At 62.9% G+C, this 19416-nt stretch overlaps 8 protein-coding genes across 8 annotated transcripts; 6 read left to right on the forward strand and 2 right to left on the reverse strand.

Moving 5' to 3' along the window:
- Window positions 1–91: 91 nt before the first annotated feature.
- RHTO_05915 (uncharacterized protein) lies at window positions 92–995 on the forward strand (the record flags this gene model as incomplete). The annotated part of the gene is made up of 3 exons (XM_016419576.1): window positions 92–616; window positions 676–708; window positions 795–995. The coding sequence occupies 3 exons, from the start codon at window positions 92–94 to the stop codon at window positions 993–995; spliced, it is 759 nt and encodes a 252-aa protein (XP_016269637.1).
- A 266-nt stretch (window positions 996–1261) lies between these two features.
- RHTO_05916 (uncharacterized protein) lies at window positions 1262–2124 on the forward strand (the record flags this gene model as incomplete). Its single annotated transcript, XM_016419577.1, has 4 exons — window positions 1262–1756; window positions 1821–1853; window positions 1908–2003; window positions 2065–2124. The coding sequence occupies 4 exons, from the start codon at window positions 1262–1264 to the stop codon at window positions 2122–2124; spliced, it is 684 nt and encodes a 227-aa protein (XP_016269638.1).
- A 976-nt stretch (window positions 2125–3100) lies between these two features.
- Window positions 3101–4306, forward strand: RHTO_05917 (60S ribosomal protein l2; the record flags this gene model as incomplete). The annotated part of the gene is made up of 6 exons (XM_016419578.1): window positions 3101–3110; window positions 3224–3371; window positions 3444–3899; window positions 3965–3993; window positions 4128–4183; window positions 4241–4306. The coding sequence occupies 6 exons, from the start codon at window positions 3101–3103 to the stop codon at window positions 4304–4306; spliced, it is 765 nt and encodes a 254-aa protein (XP_016269639.1).
- A 230-nt stretch (window positions 4307–4536) lies between these two features.
- RHTO_05918 (WW/Rsp5/WWP domain containing protein) lies at window positions 4537–5610 on the forward strand (the record flags this gene model as incomplete). Its single annotated transcript, XM_016419579.1, has 5 exons — window positions 4537–4595; window positions 4720–4750; window positions 4836–5327; window positions 5391–5474; window positions 5545–5610. 5 exons carry the CDS (start codon window positions 4537–4539, stop codon window positions 5608–5610), a joined length of 732 nt encoding a protein of 243 aa, XP_016269640.1.
- A 675-nt stretch (window positions 5611–6285) lies between these two features.
- On the reverse strand, window positions 6286–10203 carry RHTO_05919 (histidine kinase; the record flags this gene model as incomplete). The annotated part of the gene is made up of 14 exons (XM_016419580.1): window positions 6286–6294; window positions 6356–6505; window positions 6564–6713; window positions 6773–7017; window positions 7076–7137; window positions 7199–7454; window positions 7514–7607; window positions 7674–7970; window positions 8038–8209; window positions 8269–8397; window positions 8454–8492; window positions 8561–8767; window positions 8837–9071; window positions 9141–10203. The coding sequence occupies 14 exons, from the start codon at window positions 10201–10203 to the stop codon at window positions 6286–6288; spliced, it is 3108 nt and encodes a 1035-aa protein (XP_016269641.1).
- A 589-nt stretch (window positions 10204–10792) lies between these two features.
- On the reverse strand, window positions 10793–12332 carry RHTO_05920 (adenosine kinase; the record flags this gene model as incomplete). Its single annotated transcript, XM_016419581.1, has 6 exons — window positions 10793–11146; window positions 11262–11399; window positions 11527–11701; window positions 11784–11950; window positions 12041–12119; window positions 12193–12332. The coding sequence occupies 6 exons, from the start codon at window positions 12330–12332 to the stop codon at window positions 10793–10795; spliced, it is 1053 nt and encodes a 350-aa protein (XP_016269642.1).
- Window positions 12333–13382: 1050 nt separating this feature from the next.
- Window positions 13383–14783, forward strand: RHTO_05921 (uncharacterized protein; the record flags this gene model as incomplete). Its single annotated transcript, XM_016419582.1, has 1 exon — window positions 13383–14783. One exon carries the CDS (start codon window positions 13383–13385, stop codon window positions 14781–14783), a length of 1401 nt encoding a protein of 466 aa, XP_016269643.1.
- A 151-nt stretch (window positions 14784–14934) lies between these two features.
- RHTO_05922 (histidine kinase) lies at window positions 14935–19334 on the forward strand (the record flags this gene model as incomplete). The annotated part of the gene is made up of 13 exons (XM_016419583.1): window positions 14935–16144; window positions 16213–16442; window positions 16517–16761; window positions 16824–16952; window positions 17021–17192; window positions 17260–17556; window positions 17611–17704; window positions 17764–18019; window positions 18079–18140; window positions 18200–18444; window positions 18512–18658; window positions 18724–18893; window positions 18959–19334. 13 exons carry the CDS (start codon window positions 14935–14937, stop codon window positions 19332–19334), a joined length of 3633 nt encoding a protein of 1210 aa, XP_016269644.1.
- Between the last annotated feature and the right edge of the window lie 82 nt (window positions 19335–19416).

Raw genomic sequence — 19416 nt, forward strand, 5'->3', positions numbered from 1 at the left:
TTTGGCAGGCCTCGTCCGCGGATCTTCCGCGTCTTGCCTCACCTCCTCGCTATTCTCTTCTCTTCTCCTCTCACCGTTGCCGACAACCAAGATGGCGCATCAGCACGACGAGCCTGGCGTGCCGAACCAAGCAGCCGTCTTCATCAATTCGCAGCTCTGGCGCAGCGTCCACCTCGCCGCGCCGCCTCTTTCGGGCGCGACGCTCAGCCCGCAACAGCTGGCTGCGCTAGCTCCAGCCGCAGGCGGCAACGTGGACGCGCAGTTCCAGAACTACCTCAGCTTTGCGAATGACGTGTCGAGGGCGTGCGTGGAAGCGACAGAGGCCCTTCGCGAGGACAGGCAAATTTCGGCTGTCGACCGAACGTGGCTCAGGACCAGGTTGGAGGCGCTCAGCAGGCGGATTCAAGCGTCGGTGCCGCCGCATGGACCGGCGAATCCTGCGCAGGCCGATGCCGTCCGCGTTGCGGTCGAGAGGATCGGTCCTACGCTCCGTCACGATGTCGAAGTCTACCCTACCCGCCCCAATTTCAGCCGCTCCATCCACGAGTTCATCATCCTCACACTCGAGGGACTTCATGGGCAGCTCGTGCACCGAAACCTGGACGAAGCCTTTCTCGTACGCTGCGAAGCCTCTCTCCGCTTTTACTGTTCTTTCATTGACGCCTTCTTCCTCAGTGGACCGACGTAGTTGGTATCCTCTATATCGACGTACGCTCAATATTCCTTGCGTTGCTCGCCTCCTTCTGCTCTTCACGGCTCGTGCGCAGGGAACTGACCCGTCTGGCTTCTTGCAGATCGACATGCGCGCCTGGTACCGCTTCTGCCGCAACGTTACTTGGAACTCACTCTACTACGACGACATCGCCCACCACCTCGACGACATGCGCGACGACCTTCGTCGGATTCAGAGTCGCAGGCAGGCGTTTCAACGGCAGCTCTCGCTTGCGAAGTCGGAGTTTGTGCCGGTTGGGAGGCGCAGCGGTATGGCGTTCTAGACATGGAGAGGGAGACTGATGGTCAACCCGGTAGAGGAGGAGGATGGCGCATATCGTAGAGGGTTGGGAAGGTCAACGCAAAGTCCTCGGTTCTCCAGCTTTGGCGCTCGTTTTGCTCAAGTCCGGCAGCTCACTCGCACTGGACGCTCTGGCCGGGTGAGGAAGGAGATGAGCGGTGCAGGCGGAATGTCCACGGCAAGGTCCACGGCGCCTCCGTCTTCACAAGCCTCGCTCGCTACTCTGTCTGTCTTCTTCTCCCTCATACGATGCCCCCATCCCGCCCTCCCATCGAGCTCTTCTCCGCTGAGTGGGCAGCAATCCATGTCGCCGCCCCGCCTCTCCCTCCAACTCACCCTCTCCTCCTCGACCCCACGCGCCTCCTCACGCGGACCTTTCACCCTCGCACGCCGACCGACGAGCAACGGCTGATCGACTACCACTCCTACTTCCACTCTCAGATTGCTGCGATGTGTAACGAGATCAGCGTCCGCCTCGAAGGCGAGGCGACTGTGCATGGGATAGGACCGGACAAGGACTTTTTCCGCCAAGTCGTCGAGACGCTCGAGCGGGCGTTCAGTCGGACCGACGACCGTCCGGCGGTCCTCATGAGGGCGAGGGGTTTGCAGTCCAAGTTGCGTTGGGACATTGAGAGGTTCCCGAACGCTCCGACGAGGTGGCGTACGGTCGATGCGTTCGTCCTCGAGGTCTTGAGCACCTTCCATGCTGGAGTCCTTGGGGGACACATTGAGCCTACCTACCTTGTGAGCAGGCTTGTACGCTCAAGAGTTGCGCGATGCGCTGATTCGTCGGTCGTCAACAATGCAGTGGACCTACGTCGCCCCTCTTCGCTTCATCCACGTGCGTACTCGTTCCCCTTCAACAGTCACCCGGGAGCTGACCGAGTTATCGCAGATCGACATCTCTGCCTGGGTCGTCTACTGCACCAACCCATCCAGCGACTCCTGGAAGACCACCTGGCAGCAGTTCGAGCAAACCCACGGACCGGCCGTGCGTGCGTGACGAAATGATCCAAGCGCGCAGGGAGCACTGGAATCGCTTGCTCGCGCAGGCGCAAGCGCAGAGGGAGATTGGGAAGGAACGGTTTGTACCGAGGGCGAGGAGGTTCTGAGGGCCGGGGCCGAGGCGAGGTGGGCGACTCGTAGCTTCCCGCAGCATATTCTTAGTCCTGCCGTCCCTGGTGCAAGTGTGACGAGAGAAGTTGGCGCGAGCAGTTCGAGCGGGGAGAACGGGGAGGACAGCGAGTAGCTGTACAGGTTCCGCTTCACCTTCTCGTTCGGGTGGTAAGCCAGCCTCCCCCCTCTTAGTCGTCCCTCGGCACATCCCAACCGCTCCAATCCGGCGACGAGGGCTGATTGTCGAGGCGTGCGATGAGAATGGCTTGGAGAGGTGGAGTGCGTTGAACAGCATCCTTCTCAGCGGGCGACCGGGCGAGCAGGGTCGTATAAGCTCCATGAGCAGTCTGGTACACCGGCAAGCGAACCAGCGGCGGTGTGCGCAGTGGTTTGAGCGAGCAGCAGCGCGAGGAGGCTGAGCGAGTTCGCAACCTGGAAAATCGCCCGTCCTTCGCCGTGGTTCGCTGATTTTTGTGAACTCGTGTGACTTCATTGCAGGCAGACTAGTCTAGCACAGCAAGCACTGCGAGCTGCTGCTGCTGAGATTGAGTGGTGGGCTTGGTTGGCGGAGTCGGCGCTGGCTCGCACTCTGCGCTCGTCCTCACCCGCTCGACCGCCAAGGTACGGCTCGCTGTGACTGCCTGGTCGACTCTGCTGCTGCTACGAACCACCCACGACCACCACCGCAACCGCCAGCGCGCGAGGAGACGAGCGAGGCGACGAGGGAAAACGGAGGGGGATGAGGGCGGGCCACGCTCGCGACGCGGCAGCAGCACCGCTCGCGGGAGGGTGCTGAGCGGGCGCACGGGTGGACAGAGGGATGGCAGGACCACTGGGACACGGATCACGGTGCGCCAGACCGCCAAGGGAGCACGCATCGCTGACGATTTTTTGGTGCCCCTCCGACCCTCCTTCGACCACCTCGACCTCGCCCTTTTACGACCCGTGCACGCCTCGACTCCGCAGTTCAAGATGGGACGCGGTACGTAGGCGCAGGCGCGAGGGACGGGCGACTTCACGAACTGACCCTTTGCCCCCTTCCTCCCGCATACACCACCTCCTGACTCGCCAACTCTCGATGATCCCGCCCGCCAGTCATCCGCAACCAGCGTAAGAGCGGCGGCATCTTCCGCGCGCACACGCACCACCGCGTTGCGCCGGCCAAGCTCCGCGCGCTCGACTTTGCCGAGCGCAACGGCTACATCCGTGGCTTGGTCAAGGAGATTGTCCACGACCCGGGACGGTGCGTCGCGGTCGTATTTGAGGTGGAGCTTGCGAGGGGAGCTGACCTGTGGATCGTCTCGCCGCGCAACAGTGGTGCTCCCCTCGCCCGTGTCGTCTTCCGCGACCCGTACCGCTACAAGATGCGCACCGAGACGTTCATCGCGACGGAGGGCCTCGCAACCGGGTCCTTCGTCTACTGCGGGCGTAAGGCTACGCTCGCAGTCGGCAACGTTCTCCCCCTCGCCCAGCTCCCCGAGGGAACGATCGTCTGCAACGTCGAGGAGAAGGCCGGAGACCGCGGCGCGCTCGCCCGCACCTCGGGCAACTACGCCACCGTCATCGGACACGACGCCGACTCGGGCCGCACCCGCATCCGTCTCCCCTCGGGCGCCAAGAAGTCGGTCGCGTCGTCTGCCCGCGCCACCATCGGTATCGTTGCCGGCGGTGGACGTATCGACAAGCCCATGCTCAAGGCTGGTCGTGCGTTCCACGCTGCCAAGGCCAAGCGCAACAACTGGCCGCGCACCCGTGGTGTCGCCATGAACCCGTCCGTCAACCATCCGAACTCGATTTCGCTCAAGGATCCGCGCTGACCCGCTTTTCGCTTCACAGGGTCGACCACCCTCACGGTGGTGGTAATCGTGCGTCGCGGGAACCTTCTGGGACGTTTGGAACGCGAGAAAAGCCGCTGACAGTCGTTTTCCTCGTTTTCCTTTCCTATCTCGCTCAATACACCTCCCCCTGGCTCGCCCGTGACCTCCCCGGATGCTCCCAGACCAACACATTGGTAAGGCGTCGACTATCAGCCGCCACGCCGTGTCCGGACAGAAGGTGAGCGAGTTATGAGCCCTCAACGGAACGAAACGGCGCTAATCTCGCTCGTTACAGGCCGGTCTCATCGCTGCCCGCCGCACTGGTCTCCTCCGTGGTTCGGTCAAGACCAAGGACGCTTAAGGAGCGAGCGTGCGTCGGACGGGGGAGGGAGAGCGCTTGCAACGAGGTTGTACCGCCAAACTCGTCTCGCGAGTCAGGACCTGCTCCGTCTTGGCTGTCGCCTGTGCAGTGCGAGCTATCTGTACCAGCTGCTGTGGCGTGCGAGAGAGAAGCTGCTGTGCGATGTTGTGAATGTTCGACCTGCTCCTCCTCCTCCTTACCCTCTCGCCAACACCACTCGACTCGCTACTATGGCCTCCCACGACTCGCGGCCACTCCCCGACGGCTGGATCGAGCAGTACGACTCCAAGTGAGCTCTTCAGCGCCCGTGCAACGCCCTCGCTCGCCCTCGCCACACCCCACTTGGCCGAGTGCTGATGAGGCCAGCGCAACGGCTTCGCGCGGCTTGCTGACCACTCTCGTACTCGTCGCAGCCACCAACGGACATTCTGGGTCGACACCAAGGTGCGCGCGACTCGTCGCTGTTCTCTCACTCCTCGCCAAGACAACGAGGTCATCACTCGAACTGACTCTCGCTCGTGCTGGACAGGCATCCCCACCACGTAGTATTTGGACCCACCCGCTCGACGATCCCGAATATCAGTCGTCGCAGCGCGGGGGATACGCGCCGCCGCCTGGTCCACCGCCTTCGCATCACTCGACTTCGAACGGCTACCCTGCCGACAAACCTTCTTCGTCGCCTGCTCCGCCTGTCGGGAGCAGTTACTCGCCCGCCCCTCAGCAGTCGACCTCCTCCTATGCGGGCGACACGAAGAAATCCTCAAGCGGAGGCGGGTTGTTCGGCAAACTCAAGTCCAAGCTAGACAGCAAGATGTCTGCTCAAAGTCGTCCTCCTCAGCAAGGGTACGCGAGTCAGCAACAGGGGTATGCGGGTCAGCCGATGTATGGACAGCCTCAGCAGCCGATGTATGGCGGATGGGGAGGGTACCCGCAGCAGGGAGGGTATTATCAGCAGAGGCCGGGCGGGATGGGTGGGATGATGGGTGGTGGCGGAAGGATGGGAGGCGGAGGCATGAACCCGGTGAGTGCGCGGTGAAGGTCAAGGCGGGGAAGGCGGAAGAGCTGACTCTGGACGTGCGCGCAGGCCCTCATGCTTGGTGGTGGACTTCTCGGTGGCGCGTTGCTCGGCGGCGCACTCGCAGACTCGCAGAACGACGCGTACCAGGACGTGCGTCCCGGCCCTTTTCCACGTTTCCTGATTGCTCCAGGACAAGCCCTGATTAGAGACTCGCTCGCAGGGATACAACGACGGCCAAGACGGCGGCGATATGGGCGGCGGAGACGACTTTGGCGGTGACTTCTAAGCCTCGAGATGAGCGAGAGTTTGCGGAGCAGGAAGGCGTGGGCGGATTCATTTATCGTAAAGTTGTACTCTGCGCACCACGGAGCGCGACTTGTACTACTATTGCTGTCCTGTCGTCAACTCGGTTCTTCGGCGCGTTCGTGAGCACCAAGCGAGCTTGAAGGAGGAGTACCCGAGGAGTCGAGTTCGTCGCCGTCTTCGTCACCCGCCCTCGTCCTGCCTTCTCCCTTCTGGCGGACTGCACTCGTCGCTCTCTTCATCGCATTGCGAGCTAGCGGTCGAGGGGAAACGGCCGCACGAGCCATGCGGATGCAAAACGAGAAAGGCTACAAGAACCCGCTCCACCTCGCCCCGATCGATCCATACACCCTCTACGACGCCTCTGTTCGCCGTGATTGTCAACTCCTCCAGCGACATGACCTCCCGGAAGTCTCGCATCAAACTCCTCGTCGCCGTCGCTCGCGGTGAATAGCTGAACGCAGTCGTCGACAGTCCCGCCAGCGATGCATCCGTGCTCGCGTGTGTGGCTGAGAAGGTTTGGCTGGCGGAGACGGCGTGGGTGACGGTGTGAGGGAAGTAAGGGGAGAAGAGCGGTGAGGCCGAGTCGAGCGCAGGAGGGGTGAGAGGCGTTGCGGGCGAGTCGGTACCGGAAGTCGAGCAGATCTTGGCGACGAGGTCAGGCAGTCTGCGAGAGCAAGCGTCAGCGAGCCCACTTAGCGAGAAGACTTATACGGCTTGGTCACGACCGCATCCATGCCCGCCTCGAGCGCCGAGTGCCGCTGCGCGCTTCGAGCGTTGCCCGTCAAGCCGACAATGCGCTGATGGCCTGCTCGAGTCCCGTCGAGCTCACTTTGGCGGATCGCTCGTGTCGCAGCGAGACCGTCCATCACGGGCATCTGCCGATGAAGCTCCGTCAGCTCATGGTCAAACTATCGAAAGCGAGCGCGAGCGCACCTCGATGTCCATCAAGATGCAGTCGATCTGTCCAGCAGGCCGTGCATTCAGGAGGTCGAGACCTTCTTTGCCGTCGACAGCAAGCAAGACCTCGTCGCAGCCTTCTTTCTGCAGCTGTCGCCGCAGAACCGTCCGGTTGATCTGATTGTCCTGCAATGCGAAGAAGGTGTCAGTCCGTCCCGGCGAGAACGAGCGAGAGCGTGGCGCACCTCGCAGCACAAGACCGTCATTCCCGACAACGGCTTCTCGTCCTTCTCCCCCCGCCGCACGAACACCTTGGGCGGTTGACCGCCGGCCGCATTCGGTCCGGTGATGCCTTCGACGACAGCAAGCGCCCGATTGTCCTTTCTTGGTCCCGCTTCGACGGAACGAGCGGTGATGAAGCAGCGGAAGATCGAGCCTTTGCCGACGGTCGAGGCGACCTCGATACGGCCGCCTTGTAGCTCGCATAGGTCTGGAAAGGAGATTTACTAAGCTTCGACGATACCGCAGGAGGAGGTACCGGGACGTACTGCGAGCAATCCACAAGCCAAGTCCCGAGCCACCCCAAGTCGTGTGTGTAAAGGGCGAGGCTCTGGGCGTCGACGAGAGACGTTAGCGTGAGGAAGTCGAGAAATCAGTCAAGCACAACTCACTGCATGAACTTGGCGAACAGCCGACTCGTCTCCTCCTCCGTCATTCCCGGACCCGTATCCTCGACGCTGAAGAACAAGTGAATCGGCCGCTTCTCCTCGATATGATACTCGGTTTCGTGAGGGGGGATGAGCGGGGCGTTGGGTGCAGGCGGGACGCCGGAGACTTCGACGCGGAGGGTGACGATGCGGACTTGGGACTTGGCGGTGAAGCGGATGGCGTTCGAGAGGAGGTTGACGATGATCTGCGTGAGGCGAGCTGCACGACGGGGACAATTCAGGCGACATTTGCAGGAACTTTGCGAGCTCTGAGCGCACCTGGGTCGGCGAAGACTCGAGCACGGGCACCGAGGCGAGCGAGCGACGAGCCGATGACGAGCTTGAGCTCGATGCCTTTCGTTCTGCACTCGCTCTGTGCAGGAGGCAAGTGTACATGCGTCAGTCTAGACTTTGCAGCGACGGCGCGGAGCGGACGCACCTTGAACATGCGACAGATATTCCGCAGGCTTGTAGCGAGATCAAAGTCTATCGGCGTAACGCTGTACTTGCTAAGTTGAATCTGAGCGAGTCCGAGGATATCGTTCGCGATCCGTTCTTGCGCGAGCCCGCACTCGGTGATGGCATCGAGCGCTTCGATGTCTTCTTCTAGGTCGTGGAGGATCTGGTCGTCTAGTTCGGGAGGGAGGGCGTTGCGCGAGTGGAGGGAGATGAGGGTTTCGCGGAGGGATTGGAGGGAGGAGCGGGTAAAGTCGCTGTTCTGCAGGATGGCGCTGATCTGCGGGGCGAGGCGAGCCCTCGTCAGTTCAGCCGGATCGAGGGAAGGGTACAGCTACGCAACGCACCGGGTTTCGAATCTCGTGACTCGTCACATCGATAAGCAGCTCCTGCTGCCGCTTCTCCTCGACCGCAACCTTCCTCCGCTCTTCCGACTCGGTCGCCTCAGCCTTGGCCATCGCTTCCCGCTCCTTCGAGAGGTTGAGGATCGCTTCTTCCGCTCGAGCCTGCGCGGTGATGCTGCGCGAAATGACTACCGTCAGCAGGTGAGAGTAAGCAGGAAGAGGGACAAGAGGCACTCAATCACGCTTCCAATCCACCCAGTCGCCTTCTCCTTCTCGCGGTGATTCAACACGACCTGAACGAGCGAGACTCCGCCGGTCTCCCACCGGAACTGGAGCGTAAGGTTCTCTCGGTTCGCGAGGGCGCTGGAGAATGAGGAGGGTCAGCAACGGCTGCGAGGCGAGAGGAGAGTGCAACGTACTGATCCCAGGCCTTAAAGATCTTCTCTTGGTCGTCAGGGCTGCGACGATGCACGAGTCAGCCCTGTATCCGCCTCTTCCGCACAGGCTTCTTCGCAACGAGACTCACTGTATCCGAGCCCGCCAAGTCTCCACAGGCTGCGACGGATCCACCCCCGTAACCTCGTACCAAGCCGGGTTGACCGAGATGAACGTCCCGTCGAGCTCGTGGCGCGAGAGACCGACGGCGCAGGTGTCGGAGAGGATGGCGAGTTCGGTTTGGAGCTGGGCTTCGCGGCGCTCGGAGGCGGATTCGATCGCTTTGTGTTTGTTGATGCTGCGAGGGAGAGGAGTGAGCTTCGCCCCCAATCAAGCTGACTCGACGAATTCGATGCGGCAAACGCACTTGGTCAACACGCCCAAATAGCCCGACAACTCCCCGTTACTCCTGATCACCGGGCTCAACACGCACACACACCACTGCTCCTGGCCCTTACTGTCCGGCAACCACCTGAACTCGTACTCGTCCCGCTCGCGAGGGAGTTTCTCGACGATGTCGACGTAGTGCTGCACAACTCGGGCGCGGTCGTCCGGGTGGATGCGGGAGGGCCAGGCGTCGTTCGTGTGGCCTTCAGGCAGACCTGGGCGGGGTGTGAGAGGCGGAGTGAGCGAAGAGGAAAGGACATGCAACAAGTGAGACTTTGGCGCACCGCAGAGTTTCCGCCACGTCGGGTTCGTCTGGAGAAGCCGAAAGTCCGTGTCTGCACGGAAGAGGCCGACAGGCAAGTTCCAAGCGGACCAAGCCAGTCCTTCAAGCGCCGTTGCATCCATCGCCTTGTCCGACAAGACCTCGATCTCGCCGAGCATCTCGACGTCTCTGCTTCGCTGGACGACGCTGTTCGACCGCGGACGGTCTGCGAGAGGAAAGACTGCGTCGATGGGCGAGGTGACTTTTGCGCCGTCGTGGCTGTCACGCTTGGGCGTGGCGATTTGAGCGGCCGGGAGGTGCGCCTGAGTAGGCGATTCGTCCTCTTCGTCGATCCGTACCGTCCCATTCGCGCCGCTCGTCCCCTGCTCGACCGACATAGACCGTCCCTGCGCGACCTCGAGAGCCGGCAGGAGCGTCAAGACGGTGTAGCCTTCGTCGTAGACAGTGGCTCGCCAGCGCAGCTTGGACATCGAGATCGTACGGTGGAGTTGGAGGGAAATCTGGCGTGTAGTCGATGTTGAGGACGAAGACGAGGAAGACGAGCGGCGGGAGAGAGGAGCTGGAGGAGGTCGAACTGCGGGTGACGAAGGACGCGAGCGACTCGTCCCTGCTGGTCGGAGAGGTGACGGGCTCGTCACTCGCGTCGGAGGAGCAGGCGCTCCGCCCGAAGCGACCTTGGCGCCATCCGCCAGCCAGTCCCTCAACCGCTGCCTCGTCTTTGCGGCCATCGCATCCGGGAACTCGACCTTCCTCGCTGCTCTCGCTCCATTCGCGGCGCCGAACGCGCCTGCTCCACCCAAGACAGTCCCAATCGCCGGCGTCGCCGACCGTTGGGCGAGAAGCGAGTCGAGTGCGGGGTTCTGAAAGACGGGGGGAGGAAGAGTCGGCGGCGGCGCGTGCGGGTGTGCGTGTGGCTGGTGAGCGAGCTGAGAGTGCGCAAAGATGCAGACGGGCAGGGGCGAGTCGGAGAGGTAGTTGACGAGCTGGCGAGGGACGAGGTTGGAGACGATGGAAGACGACGACTTGCCGGCGTCCTGGCTCGGCGCCGGCTGTCCGCTCAGCATGGTCGAGCGAGTCCCAGTCTTCCAGCAGCAGCGGTGTCCAAGCCGGCAGCAGAGCGGGTGCGAGGCGAGAGCGAGAGCCGGAGTTCGAGAGACACACACGCGAATCGTCCGCAGCGAGAAGCCGTTCGAGCGGGTGGCCCCTGTCCTTCTGAGCCATGGCAGCGACACACACAGAGCATCGCAGTCGTCGTAGCAAGCGTTCGCGGGTCAAGGCGAGCGGGAGGAGGAGGAGGACAAAGAAGTCGCAGGGGTGCCAAAGATCGACAGCAACAGGGGGACCACTGGAAGACTTGCACATCTCTCGATACTACAGCCTACGGACCTACTGCAGCAAGCCAAGAAGGCGCCCAGCGAGCGGGTTGTCCGCGCAAAGCGGCTCGACATGGTCCTTCTCCTGGATGTACAAGTCCGCAACTCATCGAGCATCACAGCAGCGGAGGTTGAGCTCTACTGCATTGCTTGTGGTATAGAGAGGCGAAACGGGGTGTACACTCTACCTCCTCCTCCTGCAACCTGCTTTAGTCCGGTTGAACGATCCAGCGTCCCGGTTTTCCCTCCTTCCCTTCCCGCATCCTCCTCACGCGCGCGCTTAGAGCACGTCGACCTTGGGGAACTTGAACGACGGGCCGTTCAACCCGACGCACATCGCTCCAAGCTTGTGTCCAACCTCGACGCTCTCATCCACGCTCTTGCCCATCGCGCGGGCTCCAAGGAACCCACCTGCAAAGGCGTCGCCCGCACCGTTCGTGTCGACGATGGCGGAGGAGGGGAGTTTGCTGACGGGGTAGGTCTTGGGCGAGGAGGAGAGGCCCGAGTCCGAGGGCGAGGACGAGGCGACGATGGTTGACTCGGAGCCTTGGGTGATCACGACCAGGCGCGGGAGGGACGAGTTTTTCTTGGGGAGGGAGGCGAGCTTGGTAGCGATCTCGGCGAGGTCCTTGGTCTGCGTGGAAGGAAAGCGAGTCAGCGAGTGACTTCGGCCTACTTGGCGACGTGTAGCCAGCTCATCGCACAAGAGCGCAGACGAGCCAGCACTGCCGTAAGCGGGAAGGACTCACGTTCCACTCGTGGCTGTCCGCATAAGCCTGCGCCTCGCTCTCGTTGCCGATGAGGACGTCGACGTAGGGGAGCATCTCGTCGACCTGCGACTTGAAGAACTGGGGGATGAACGGGGCCGAAAGATTCATCGCGAAGGGCTGCGAGCGAGCGGGAGAGGGAGAGCGGATGTCAGTGAGGCCGGACTCCAGGCAGTTCAGGGATCTCGAACTGCGAGAGAACGCAGCGCAATCCTCGCAGATTCCCGAGCAGCACCGCCGCACTCACCTTGTTCTTCTCCGCCGCGTGCTTGGCGAGGATCAACGCGCTCTCGAGCCCGTGAGTGAGGAAGAACCCTCCGAGGTAGAAGTTTTGCGCGCGGTCGATCAGAGAGGCAATCTCGGGCTTGGAGAGGTGAGAGGGGGAAAAGGATTCGGCGGCGCCGAGGGTCGTGCAGAGCGAGCTGTACGTGCCGGACGACTCTTCAGTCAGTTCCATCGAGAGAGCTTCTAGGTTCTGACAAGGAACCGCAGTACGCCACGCACCGGTTGTGGCCCGTGATGACGACCGCACAAGCGCCCGTCGGCTTGTCCTCGACGACCTGGTACGCGGACTGGAGTCCCTCGCGGTCGTTCGCGGCGCGGAGCTGGTCCGCGAGCGAGTCGGAGCCGACGCAGCCGAGGTAGGCGGTCGAGCCCTCGGGGAGGACGTACTGCGTGCGGACATCCGACAAGACGCAGCCCGTCAGCGTGGCTTGCGAGAGGCAGCCAGGACGAGGCAGTGAAGTCGGCTCGAGACGCACCTGCGCACCGCGAGCGCAGTTCTGCGCCGCACCACCAGCGACATACAGGACCTTGTAGTTCTTCTGGAGGTCGTCGTAGCTGTCCCACACACACACACCGAAAGTCAGCTCCCGCTCGTCGCCAACTGATGAAACCGCACGGGTGAACGCACATCTCGCTCTGCTTGCCCTCTGCAAGGACGGCGTCGTTGGGCTTGAGGTTGTACTTTTCGAGTAGCTCGGGTGCGTCGGTGACGGACATGTCGAGCAGGGGGTTGCCCATGGCGAGCAGGAGGAGGGGCGAGTTGGACATGGTCGAGGTGTGAGGTGGGAAGGGCTGCTGGTGCGCTGGGTGGGTCAGTATACTGGTTCTGTAGAGTTTCTAATGTGGCTGAGCTTGTCAGAGCGTGCGTACGAGGTGAGCGGGTCGAGGGTGCGAGCGAGCGAACGTTTCGAAGGAGCGAGGACGAGGCGACCCCGTATAAGTCGCTTCGTAGGACGAGCTGGCAGCCTGAATGCCCCTTTCAGAATGTAATGTGCACACTTCAAGCGCCCTCACCCTCCCTCGAGCAACTCGCGCCAACCTCCTCCTCCTCGCGTTCGCTATTCTCGCCTCCTCGCGCATCCATTCCCGTCGCCAATGACCGCATCCAAGCCAGTCCCGTGATCCCTACTCGCGATCGGCGGAACAAGCGCGTCCGTCCGATGTTCGCTCGGGCCGCCTTGGACAGCGCCTCCCGAGGTCGTTTTCTCTCGGACTTGTCTTCCTTCCACTCCTCTCCTTGCCAGCCACTTCACCAGCTTGCTAGTCAGTACAGCGGACAGCCTCTACGCGCTGTTTGTCTCGCCTCCACTCTGCCCTCGTGCGCCCTCCCGTCTTTCGTGTCCCCCGGCTCTTCTCGCGGAAAGGAGCTTCGAGGGGCTATCGACGTGCGCCCCCACACTTCTTTCGGTCTCCAAGCGGGTGAGAAGCGTCGCTGGATTGTTACGGTGCTTGAAACGGCGTGGGAGGAGCGGAACCTGCACGACGAGCTACGAGGGAGGACGAGGACGTGCAGCGAGCTGATCTTGGGTTGCATCGCCTCGTCTCGCAGAGCGACGAGCGATACAGAACGCTGAGCAAGAGCAGGAACGGTGCAGTCAAGGACGTCGAGAAGCGCGGGGCTGCAGCGAGGTGCGTCGGGAGTCGAGGACGAGGGCGAGCGGACCCTCTTCCCGGTCCCGTCCGTCAGGAGACGCAGAGCTGACCTGTCCCAATCGGTCGCAGCGTCGCCCAGCAGGTCCTAAACCAGTCGAGCCAGCCTCGAGACGCCACCGTCACGCCACTCTCCTCCTCGACCCCTCCTTCCTCCCCTTCTTCAGCATGCAACGCCGCCTCTCCCTCTCCTCCTCTTCTTCTCCCTCACACTCAACAAACCGCGTCACCTCCTCCTTCCTCGCCCCACCGCCCCTTCCCTCCCTCCGTCGCTCCTCCTCCCGCTCCCTCCTCTCGCCGCTGAACACCTCCCATTCTCCCTCGTCTGCAGTATCGGCCGTGTCCAGCGCCCCTCCAGCGACGCCCTCCCGCCCAATCCCAATCTCCCCTCCTTCGGCGCATAGTACGCCCAACTCACTCCCTCACGCGGGCGGGCGAGCTGCACTCGAGGGGTCTTCGAATCGCTCGCATCGTCGTCGGGAGGGAGAAGAAGAGGAGGAAGGGGAGGAGAGCGAAGGAGGAGGAGGAGGAGCGAGTTTCACCATCCCCATCATCGATACTCGGCTTCTTCCGCCCCTCCGCTCGAGTGGGGCACCTACCTCCACTCTCGCGGCGGGAGGAGCGGCAGCAGCAAGGGGAGCGGGTGGGAGGAGACTGAGTAGTTTGGCGAGTTATACCGGACTGCCTGGTCCGCCTCAAGGATCGGGAGCGGGAGCGGGAGGAGCGGGAGGAGACGAGTTGAGGTACTCGTTGGCGTCGTTTCGGTCTTCGTACGCACAAGGACAGGCGCAGGCGCAGGGACTGGGAAGGAGACCGTCAGTTGGAGGAAGTGGGATCGTCCGTCCGCCGAGTCCGGCGCCTGAAGCTTTCGCGCGCGGGACGGTCGGGCCTTTGACGAGCTCAGGAGGAGCGGCGGGGGAAGTGAAGAGGGGGAGGAGGGAGAGCGTTGTACTGGGTCAGGGGTCGCTTGCTGCGCTTGCATCGACGACGACGGGGGGAGGGACGGCGAGGAGGGCTCCGTCGCCTGCTCGTCCTCACGCACACGCCCCGGGAGCATCAGGAGCGTCGGGTCTCGTCCGTTCAGCGTCGACCAGTCGCCAGAGCCAGAACGCAGCGAGGAGTCCGTCCCCTGCGCCTGCGCCTGCGAGGGGGGACTCGCCTCGTGTCGTGAGGGGGTTCGATCCGCCTCTGGCGTCGTCGTCGCAGAGGGCGCCGAGTCCTGCGCGGTTCGTCGGAGGAGCGGCGAGTGCGGTGTCGCCTCCCTCGGCGTCGGCCTCGCACCTGTCTGCGAGGCGGGCATCCCTTTCCGCCACCCCGACTTCGGCACTCTACTCCCGCCCTTCGACCAGCTCGAACACGACAGTTTCGCCCACCTCACCTCTGACCCGCCCGCGCTCTCGCCTGGCCAACCCACAGTCGGACCAACACCTCGAAGTCGCGGCGTCGCGCGACATAGCTGCGCTCGATGCGTACTACTACTCGAGGCAGAGGGAGGGGCTGAGGGAGGGGAGGAGGGAGGCCGAGGAGAGGCTCAGGGTCGGGTATGATCGCTTGCAGAGGGAACAGTAGCCGAGTGTATGCGATCGACCCGACGTTCGAGATGCGATGCGAGTTTGGCTGCGGGTGAAAGGAGCACGGGGCGGCTCACTCTCGCGTCGTAGTGACTGACTGGCTGGCTGAGTGTGCTGGTGTGCTGCTGCTGAGCGAGCTGGGCGGGGCCATGCATCCCGCACTGCCGCAACTCGCCATCCCCTCGCACCGCTCACCGACCGCGACACCAACACCCGACGACGACTGCACTGGGACCGACTGCTACCCCTTGCTGCACATCTACCTCGCAGACCAACCCCTGCCCACCTCGATCTACTCACACGACGCACTCCTCGCTTCACCACCCACCTCCCTCCCGCCCTCAACTTGGGACAACCCCGCCCTCCGCGTCTTTCTCCGCCAGGGCGACAGGCGCAAGGGCGATGTTGAGCAAACCCTCACGGACAGCTTGGACGAGCGCGAGAAGGCGAGGTTGCGCGCTTGGCTCGTACAGGGTATCGAGGCGGGCGCGACGACGGGAGGGTCGAGTCTCGCGAGTCCGTTGGCGGCGATGAGTCTTGCGCCTTCACCGCTGAGACCAGCCCTGTCGACCACCCATTCCGCGCCCTCAGTCTACGCGCCCTCGTCCTCCTCCTCTTCTCGTCCCTCGAACCGCTCCTCCTCCATCTCTTCCACCTCAACATCCCTCACCTCCTCCAGTCTCACAACCGCCGCCTTCCGAAACCGCCATATCGCCTTGCAACTCGCCCACGGGATCAACTTTTCAAAGACCTGGTGGAGGGCGACCGTGTTGAGAGAGGCGCGAGTGACCGTGTTGACGCAGCTTCCGCCGTCGAATGTCGCGAATGGGGGGTTGGGGCTCGATGAGGAGGAGGAAGACGAGGATGAGGACATGTTTGAGGAGGCGTTGGAGACCGATGAGGGCGCCAGCGACGAGGAGGAGGAGGAAGAAGCGGAGACGACCGAGACAGAGGTGGATCGTGGCGGCAATACGGGCGACGAGACCGAAGTCCCCTCCCCGATTCACGCCGACTCATCGTCCGATTCGCAACCCTCGACGCCCGCCTTCATGCCCTCCTACACCTCCCTCCCCCGTCGCCGCCTCTCAACCGACGCGCGCCCCTCCTCCCCAACCCCCTCCGAGCCCAAATCCGAACACGACAAATTCCCCCCGTCCGTCCAACTCGCGCGGCGGAAACTCGGTCGACGGACGACGCAGGAACGGGTCGGCGACTTTCATGTCTCGCTCGAGGGAGCGAGGGACGCGACCAGTCTCGAGGGCATGGCGGTCACGCTTTGGGATGCGCCGGTTGGGATCTTCAGGTGCAATAGGGATTTATCTATCACGCAGGCCAACCCGAAGTGGAGGGCGACGTGCAGTGCGTCCCCTGACCCTCTTTCCCTGTCCCCCGGTCGTCGCTCGCTGACGCTCCTCACTCGAGCGCAGACATCGCAGAAGGCGAAACAAACGACGCCTGGCCCTCTCGCATCCACCCCTCGGACCGCGACCGCGTCGTCACGCACTACCTCCGCATCGCGTCCCAACTCCCGCTCGAGCGCGACGAGCTCGAGTTTCGCTGGTTGCCCGAGGGCGGGAAGGACCAGTGGTGTCGCTGTGTGATTGAGCCGGTGGTGATCGATGGGAGGATGGAGGGGTACACGGGGATGTTGCTCAATGTGCGTCGCGGCGAAGGTTTCCCCTTCTGACGAGGAGGAGGGCGGACTCGCTGACGCTCTCCCCTCTCCCGCAGATCAACAAACACAAAGCCGCGGAAACCGCCTCCTCCCTCCGCGAACAACTCCTCCGGAACGAACTCGCCGTCCTCTCCGAAACGACTTCGACCGGGCTCGTCAAGATCGACCTGAACGGACACTTTGTCAAGGCGAACAAGAGCTGGTATAGGCTTGTTGGGATCGAGGAGGGACGGGTGTTGGATGAGTGGATGGAGAATATGCATGAGGAGGATGCAGAGTGGGTCAAGAAATCCTGGGCCGAGTGCGTCCCCCCCTTCCTCTCCCGCCGAGAAACCTAGCTCATCCCCGCTGTCGCTCGTGCAGGCACCTCGAATCCCGCGAACCGTTCACGGCGAGGTTTAGGTGGAAGTGGGGAGACTACTGCCTCGTCCAGGCCGTCCTCAACAACGCCAACAAGGAGGAAGCGACAGAGTGGATCGCGTCCGTGACCAAGTGCGCCTCCGCAACGCTCTTCTCCTTCTCCGCTCGACCGCACCCGCTGATGGTTGTCGCCATCGCAGCGTCACCGCCCAAGCCCGCGCGGAAGAAGCGATCTTGAACGTCTCGAAGGAGCGTGAGGCGCGCGCGAAAGCCGAGGCGGAGGAGGCGGAAGAGCGAAGGAAGGTCGCGGTTGAGGAGAAGAGGCAGCAGGAGTTGTTGATTGATGTCACGAGTCATGAGATTCGGAATCCGGTGCGTTGCGTAGCTGTACTCTTCCCTCGCTCCCGCTGTACTGACGGGGGCTCGTCTCGCCCCGCAGATCAGCGCCATCTTGCAGAACAGCGACTTCACCCGTTCCTCCCTCCAAAAACTCCGCGACACCCTCCTCACCCTCCAACAACGCGACGCCCTCCCCTCCGAACTCGCCGGCTCGACCCTGAACGACCTCGACGAGGACATCGAAGCGCTCGATGCCATCACCGAGTGCGGCATGGCGCAGGAACGGATTGCGAACGATATCCTTGGCCTCGCGCAGATCCAGCTCAGCAAGTACAATATCACGCCCGTCGAGTTTGATTTGGCGACGAGTCTGCGCAACATCTGCCGAATGTTCAAGGTGCGTCGCGGGCGCGTCCCCAGTCGAGTCGTGGGCTGACGAGCTTGTTCGTAGACCGAGTGCCGCATGAAGGACATTGAGCTCAAGCTCGTCATCGGGTCTTCGCTCGCTCGTCTCGGACCTCGAGCTCGTGTCTTTGCCGATCCAGGTGCGTGCGACTTCCTCTACCTATTCTGCGAGCGTAGACTCACTCGTCTTCCGCCGCAGCCCGCCTCACTCAAGTCCTCGTCAACCTCCTCTCCAACGCCATCCGCTTCACCGCCAAATCCCCCACCCGCGTTGTAACCCTCGCAGTCGAGGTCTCCGCCCAACCGCCGGACCGCGACGCGCCCCTCATCCCGCCGCACGAAGTTGAGTACCACATCGATCAGCGCAAACCGGTTTATCTGTTCTTCAGCGTGGAGGATAGCGGGCCTGGCATGACGGAGGAGGAGACGAGTCGGCTGTTTGCCAAGTTCATGCAGTGAGTCGGGCGCGCCAGCACTTGCCTCGTCCTTCAACTCACGCATGGCCTCATCGCAGGGCATCGCCGTTCACGCACACCACCTGGGGCGGATCAGGACTCGGCTTGTGGATCGCGCGCAGTACGTTCCACATTCCTGACAGCGTTCTGCTCTTTCCCTGACCCAGTCGTCCGTCGCAGACCTGTGCGAGTTGCAGGCCGGCCGCATCGAAGTCGCCTCGACCGTCGGCAAAGGCTCCATCTTCCGCTGCTTCATCACCGCCCGCTCCGTCGACAGCGGTCCGCACGCGACTGAACGACCTCTCGCCGTTGTCGAAGGTATCACGGGTCCGAACGCCGAGCGAGGAGCCGCCCCGAGGGTGTTCCTTAGCACGACCGGGAAGGAGGAACAGCCGCTCAAGGGGGCGGTGGTGCTCTGCTGCGAGGTGCGTTCACCTCTCCGAGATCTCGAGTAGAGGGAAGGGAGCTGACGTCCGTTCGTTCCGATCGCAGGACAACCAGATCAACCGGACGGTCCTGCGCAAGCAGCTGCAGAAGGAAGGCTGCGAGGTGCTCCTCGCTTGCGACGGCCAGGAAGGGCTGGATATCTTGAACGAGCGGCCTGCTGGACAGGTCGACTGTATTCTGATGGACATCGAGGTGCCTCGCCTTCCTCTTCGTTCACATCTCCGCCAATCCGCTCACGTCGCTCTCTGTTCCGTTAGATGCCCGTGATGGACGGTCTCGCGGCGACGAGGGCGATCCGACAAGCCGAGCGGGAAGGGAAGCGAGCGGGACACCAGCGCATCGTCGGCTTAACCGGCAACGCTCGTAACGCGCAACGACAGGCTGCGATCGACGCCGGCATGGACACGGTCATCACCAAGCCGTACAAGTGCGCCTCACCTCGCCTGGTTGCAGTCTCGGCAAGCGTTTGCTGACCGTTGTCGTCCTTCGCAGGGTCCCCGACCTCGTCGCCAAGATCCGCGCCGACGTGCCCGACAGCGAGCCCGGCTCGCCCATGCGCGCCTCGTCTCCCGGAAATGCGGTGAACGGCACCTACACCGCCGAGGACCGCAAGGGCGAGACCGTCACGCACCTCTCGAGCGGCGCGGACATCGAGGTCATCTCGCCCAGCAGTCCTATCTCATCGCCTTCGTACAGAGATTCGCCGAAGACGAGCGACTCGAACTCGCGGGTCGCGGACAATGGCGCGACCGAATCGGACTCTCGCACAGCAGACGAGGGCGCGACCGAGTCGATGCAGCATCACGGAGTTGGGATGGTCTTCCCCGCCTCGCATCCCGAAGGACGCTCGCTCAATCGTGAGGTTTAGCTGATACACGTAGCTATGCTGTTGTACCCATATATCACTCTCTCCCCTCCGGCTTCCTGCGCTTATCCCCCTCCCACCTTGC

The sequence above is a fragment of the Rhodotorula toruloides genome (genome assembly GCF_000320785.1).
Source record: "Rhodotorula toruloides NP11 unplaced genomic scaffold Scaffold38, whole genome shotgun sequence".
Classification (NCBI taxonomy): domain Eukaryota; kingdom Fungi; phylum Basidiomycota; class Microbotryomycetes; order Sporidiobolales; family Sporidiobolaceae; genus Rhodotorula; species Rhodotorula toruloides.